General features: G+C 41.6%; 1 protein-coding gene across 1 annotated transcript in view; it reads right to left on the reverse strand.

Annotated features, from left to right (window-relative positions):
* The window catches only part of STARD9 (StAR-related lipid transfer (START) domain containing 9), a 119,308-nt gene that overhangs the window by 22,119 nt on the left and 90,334 nt on the right, over nucleotides 1-6,855 (reverse strand). Inside the window, exon 23 of the mRNA XM_009319203.1 lies at nucleotides 802-1,285. Coding sequence (XP_009317478.1) covers nucleotides 802-1,285 — 484 coding nt within the window. The remainder of the gene's footprint in view (nucleotides 1-801; nucleotides 1,286-6,855) is intronic.

Raw genomic sequence — 6,855 nt, forward strand, 5'->3', positions numbered from 1 at the left:
AGAAATAATGGAATGTCTTGTAGTTAAGAGTAATGATACATGAAGCAACAATCTTAATGCCTTTCAAAAGCAAATTCTAGCAGAGAATTAAAAAAAAAAAATTCTGTCAGTAACCATACAGTCCTCTAGATATCCTGAAATATGTTCTACAACACAAAGGAAGAGCTCGATGCTATGCGGTATAGCTTGGTATTTAGTCTCTGCAGGCTCAAGTAGCTGCAAACATTAGTTAAAGGACGGTTCTAAGTCACAGAAATCCACTTAGCAGAGTTTAGCTATTTCCTGCCTCCAGGACCATGCTGTGATAGACACCTTAGCACCCCAACTTTTTAGCATTGCGTAGAGATGTTTATTTAGCTTGAGAAAGGCTGGCCAACTTAAAAGTCCAATCCAGAATCACCCCAATGATACAACTATTCTGAAGGAAGAGTTTGACCCTAATCAAGACAAAATGATGCAGAAATTAGTATTTACCAACAGTTTGAACAAGCTAAGGAGAAGAGTTAAGCCAGTTCTGGAAAGCATTCACAAAGGGGTAAAAAGTGCAGAAAGGTTTGAGAGAGGAACGTAAAAAACAGTGAGAAAGACCATGTCAAAGAGCTAAGCAGGGAATGCACTGTACACATCCAAGGGAAAAGGACAGCTCCAGTGTGACATACAATATAGTAACTTCATGATATTGCAAGTTTTGGGATTGTTTCAGTACATTGAAAAGCCTTCTGGATTATAGGTGGCCATTGAAAATACCTTGAATTTAAATTACTTATGAAAGTGCAAAGGAATTGGTCGATGTTAACTTACCTGGGTACCTGGGGCAGATGTGGGTTACAGAACAAATGCTGCCTGTGCTGCAAGGAACTTGAACCCAGTGACCCCCTTCTCTTTTGCAATTGGTGATCTGAAGAGGACTGTACAGCAGTATTTTCACTTAGGACTTGGGATTGTTTCACACACTCTTCATTGAGCCAGCAGCTAGCTTCCAGCTGCTCTAGGTTTTGCTTGGCTTCCAATAACTTCTGCTTCTTGACTATCCTTTCCAGCTGGAATTTGACCTTTTTCCGTCTTATATTTCTTTCTGCCTTTTTTAAGGAGTATCTTCGCAAGAGCTCCAGCTGCACCAGTCTCTTCTTGTTCTGCTGTAGCAGGGAAGGGCAGATTTCCAGCCCAGTGGTACTCTGCACCTCAGCCTCTGCATACAGCGTAGACTCTGTTTGCACTGCGAACTCCCTCTGCTGTTGCTGAAGGGCAGCCAGTCGTTTATTCTCATTTATAAGCCACTGCTGGTCTGTAAACAATGATTGAAAGAAAGTAAAAATCGTAGGAAAAACATTGCTTGTTACTATCTTGTTTCTTCATTTAATCAGCCTTGAGAGATCATTTGAGAACAGAATTTCTATGCATGTAGAGCAGAGTCTTGACAAGCCATTTAGAGAAAAATGTACCATTGCTGCACCTTATTGATAACCGAAAGCCTCTCCATGGGGATAAGGACTCAGGTAATAACTGCAAGATATAAGCAGGGGCTTGGCTGATACAGTTAAGGAGACTGGTGGATAAGACCTTGTTTGTAAGCAAAAAGTAGAACACATTTCAATTTCTCAAAGATTACGCTCAAACATCACCTCAAGTTTGCTGTTAAAATACAGTGGAAGCATTAAAAGGCCTGAGCTCAATTCTGTGCACTTTTCAGACATAGGGTAGCGAATTCATTCACAGTAGCGAAGTATGACTTCATTAGCTTTTTACTGTGAAATATGCTACTACTTCTGCTTTAATTATTCTGAAGTCACATGTTAAACTTTGTATGTGTTACTTAGGGAATGAATGTATGTGCACTGAGAGTGGAGTTAACAAGGGAACTAGAAGAGGAAGTTGTACAGAGCTAAACAGAGCCTCCGTGTTAATGCAGTGAATGGAATTTCATGTAGACACTGATGAGCCTTTGGCTAATAAACGCCTACATTTTGAGTGAAAAAATAAGCATTTGTGCAATCTTAAAATGTTACTGACTTCTCATCACAGCATTTGAGTGTTTTACAACTATTCTAAACCAAACATTTATCTTTGTGCCTTTTGCCCTATCCTTTCTTCCTTAACTTGACTGAACCAACAAAAAACATGTGCAAAGTATTTTCTTTCACTTACCTAGGCATACTGAAAATGAGGGAGCCCAGAGTCATGCTAAGGAACTTTGTTCAGCACAGCAAATGGCAATTTTTGTGCTCGCCCTTATCAGTGGCAAGTTCAGTAAGCCTGAAGGCTAGACCACGCTGTGCCCCAGTTGGGATGTGTCTCATTTGCGGGGGTAGCTGCCAGCTACCATTCCTGTGGATAGGCATGCAGCCTTCAAAGTGGGTTGAAGACAAGGCTACAAGGAAGCCACTGCCAGACAGTTCTGCCAGCCTCTCTAAATCCATCAGATGGAAACTTTCCGAGAAACACAAACACCGTGTGGCACCTGGCCGAGGCAGAGCAACAACCACAAATTTACTATCTGTTGCAACTATGGCTGCTCCAACAAGCACTTGCCAAAACAGCCTGATGGGAGCCCACATATCTTGTACATGAGCACTTTAGCATGTAATGTACTTGAAATAAATCAAATACTCTCATGGCAAGGATGCAGGTGGAGCCAACACAACCTTTCGCTATCAGGACGAACATAATTCAAAAAAGACAAGCTCATACCACCAGTCAATGCATATTTTTCATAAAATCACCACTCTACTCCACAAAGAGAGTTAGCTTCTCTGCTTTTGTTAATGCCCCCCATATTTCATAAATGCTAAATATGCTCACAAACCAACTGATTAACCTAATTTGATAATAAATTATGTTACCTCTGCTTACACACATAGTCTTCTCTAAATATTCAGAACCTGATCTTTGCAGTCGATGGAGAAGCAGTAGAGAACACAGAACACCAGGTTGATTTGTTTTTAACCCTGGATGCAAGACTACTTTATTCTATGCAGGGCATGTGCTTAGAGGTTTTTCAGAGTGCAGTGGCTTCAGTCTGAGCTATGATGAACTGTAGCAATCAAAAGAAGGGATTATTGAGATCACCACTACTAGATTGTGTCTGATGGCTTGGACATGTTCTCTTAACAAAGTAGAGTTTGTTCATTTTTATGCTGCTATAAAAATATACATATTCAGCTGGACAAAACAAACAAAAAATATGCTTAGCTAAAAAAGCAACGTAAAAATCATAGGCAAGGTTCCTTGACAAGTAGAGCATTTCTCAAAGGACCAAAGCTTTTCAAAGCACTTCTGTCTTACTAGCAGCAACATTTTTTTGGCTGGGCTTACCTTCAATCTGCAGTCCTTTACTGAATAAGCAACCTTTCGTTGCTTATTCAGGGGGTTAGGAATTAAGAGGTATTTAAGTCTGATGTGATGAACGAGGGCTACCCGCAGCTCTGCACAGCTGAGCTGCAAGAGAGGAATTTTGGGCTGTGGAAGTTTCCCTAATGTAAGAAATCATTAGTGCATAGGCACTGTCAGCATCACTTGCTTGGTGACTACTGATCTTGTTAAACATACTTACTTAGTGATCCCTAACACAGTGAGTCTCCTGTCCCATTTATGCTGGCAGCTCTGCACACAGCACATGCACAGAAGTAGGAATTCTAACTCTATGGTTACTCTACTGATAAAAGAGAAGCATTTTAGTCATTATTTTAGTTAATTTTTCTTAATAACATTTTAAAATTTCACATACAAAGCTTTTTTCTCAACTCTTTATTTCCAGATCTGTCCTCTTTAGCATGTTTCTAGCAAGCAGAATATTTGGCAGATAAGAGTTTCCCTGCAACAGAGCTGCAAGCTCTAAGATGCTAATTAATCTCTGCTCACAAACTTGCCTGTGTCAGGAGCTGAGACACAGAGGGCTCAGAAAAGGTGAACTTTGGTGGGTTGCCAAGTGAAGAATTGTATTTGGCTGGCAAAAACTACCTGCCTGGCTAAGCTTCGTATGAACACAGCGAAAACAGCAGAACTAGATGGAAGCAGAGAACAAGTCTACAGAGCCACAAAATAAAGATTTTTGGGGGGAACTCTCTTGGTTCTCTGTACTATCTATATATCCTAAGTCCATTTCTGCTACATCCCATCCCCACAATTTCCTTTTAATTTCTTTATTGTGGCTGGCATAATTAAAAGATAGCAGACTGCATAAGTTTGGGTCTGAGAAGCTTCCAAAAATTCACAGAAGTTTTCTTCCAGGAACCAATAGCAGGTTTTGCCAAGAGGGAACGGTGCCTTTGTAATAGGCATACTTTGCTTATCAGGAAACCTGGATCAAATAATTCATTAGAAGACAAACTAGAGAACATTATAACCACCCAGTTTCAGTGGTCAAAAACATCTCATGGTTTAAAATGTGCCCAAATCAGTCTATAAACTCGTTAAGGGGCAGCCCAATCCCAACAAGACATCTTGCTGACTACGTCTGCCTGCATGCAAAGCAGCACCTCTGGGGGCCAGGAGCCACTGACACTAAAACATACCTCTCCAAATACACTGTGGCTCCACCTTCTGACATAGCTATTTGCCATTCAAAATCTGATCACTGATCTAGCCTTCAGTACTCTTGCATAACACTGTAGAACTTCCTAGAAATAACTCCTATTTGAACAAAAGCATGCCTCTCTTTTTTTAATCTAGTTTTGGTTTAAAACAAATTCAGCAGTGCAGAATGCAATACCACTAATTAATCATTGTTAGGGTAAATAAAACCTGCATCTTATTTTTAATCTTAATTTGTTGCACTTCAGTTTCTACCACAGAATATCTTCAGACATTTTTCTTCATACTATAAAAGGGCAGGGGTGTATGGAAATATCGACTACATAAAAGCCAGTAAAACTGTCTTTCCCTTAACTGGGGCTGGGATTTTAGCTCTGAACTTCAGTGTCCCACCTATTTCTCAGACGTGTTTTCTTTGTTTTCATTGTTTAAAACTCACATAGCAACCACAGAAAATTCAGTTTGAGCTGTGGTCTTATGCCATGGCCCTATTTTTCCTAATGAGTGAAATTAATTAAAAGCACGTGAAAATGGTCTATATTGTTACAGGTGACATCATCAATAAAACGCGTAGAGAAAGTACCTCAACCAACACACGTCACTGTCTTGGAAGTGCTGCTTGGTTCCTATCACATCCTGTTGTTAGAGCAGTTTCCCCTGAAAGCTTATGCTAGGAACTACCACAGTCATCTTGATTTCCATGTCCCAGAACAACTCATTGGATGAAGCACAGGTATATCACGAGAAAAACTTAAAACACAATAGCAGACTCGGTCTACGTTGCAACATGGCAGAGTTGCACTACAGATGTGAGCAGAGCAAAGCTGCAGGGAGGCAGGACGGGGAGCAGCTTGGGAGATGTCCTGGTTTCAGCAGGGATAGAGTTAATTTCCTTCCTAGTAGCTGGTACAGTGCTGTGTTTTGGATTTAGGATGGGAACAAAATTGATAAGGCACCGATGTTTTAGTTGTTGCTAGGTAGTGCTTACACTGGCCAAGGACTTTCTAGTTTTTCATGCTCTACCGACTGATGCACAGGGAGCTGGAAGGGGGCACAGCCAAACTGGCCCAAGGGACATTCCATACCATGTGACGTCATGCTCAGTACATAAACTGGGGGAAGCTGGCCGGGGGGGCCGCTGCTCGGGGACTGGCTGGGCATCGGTCGGCGGGGGGGGGGCAATTGTACTGTGCATCACTTGTTTTGTGTATTATTACTATTATCATATTATTATCATTATCATTTTATTTCAATTATTAAACTGTTTTTATCTCAACCCACAAGTTTTCTCACGTGCTTTTCCAATTCTCTCCCCCATCCCATCGGGAGGGGGGGGGAGTGAGCGAGCGGCTGCGTGGTGCTTAGTTGCCAACCGAGGTTAAACCACGACAGTCCTTTTTGGCGCCCAACGTGGGGCATGAAGGGTTTTGAGATAATAACAGATTAACTGGAGCGTATTAAGGAACTTATATTTGTTAATAGTGGTGGATCACAATGTTGGTTTCTCTGTTCTCGATATTGATTTGTATAATCTGCATCGTGCTCCTTTTTTTGCTGTACATGTTAAAGATTGGTGTTGGTTTATGCAGTTTGCTGTGGTCTGCTGTGATTAGTGATGTCTCGCTTGTGAGGTTTGTTTTTAGAACATTGACCTTGACATTAGTGTGGTATGTAAGCTTCGCAATGAAGCCGTTACTGTACCACGGATACCATTTCGTGGAGACAACTAGCAATTACAGTAACTTTTCTGAGAGTTTTTTTACGGAGGAAATACAGAAGGGCAGTGTCACTACCTTCTTCTATGATGTTTCCTCCTTCATTACAGTAACTTTTCAGTATTGTGAACAGCCTTGGGTGGTTAAGATACTTCTATTGGTACTTCTTGGGAATATTGTTTTGGTTTTGTCTAAAGTGGGTAAGCAATTTAAGAATATCATCCAGAGATTTACCCCAAGGCTGAATAGTTATGAGTGGCAGGGTGTGTGGGACAAGATGGGCAAATACCTAGGCCAATGGGCACCCCCAGTGTTTTGGAACTTCACCCCTGAGCAACTGCAAAATCCTGAAAAGTTAGTAGAATATTTGGAAAAAGTATGCTGTCACCCTGGCAACTCCAGAGAGATGCAGATCATTGCAACATGCTGGGGCCTGGCCCATGCCTACCGAGCCCTGTTCAACACCATTCAGTACCCTCAAAGGCAAGAGAAGGTCTCCGGATCTGACAGTAAAACGACATGCACTGCGGCTACTCAGACTCTGGTGACAGGCCCTGTGGCTGAACTAAAGAACCAGCCTGTGCCAGTATCAGTCGCCCCTGTACACAAG

Source organism: Pygoscelis adeliae, unplaced genomic scaffold (assembly GCF_000699105.1).
Source record: "Pygoscelis adeliae isolate BGI_AS28 unplaced genomic scaffold, ASM69910v1 Scaffold22, whole genome shotgun sequence".
In the NCBI taxonomy this organism is placed as follows: Eukaryota; Metazoa; Chordata; class Aves; order Sphenisciformes; family Spheniscidae; genus Pygoscelis; species Pygoscelis adeliae.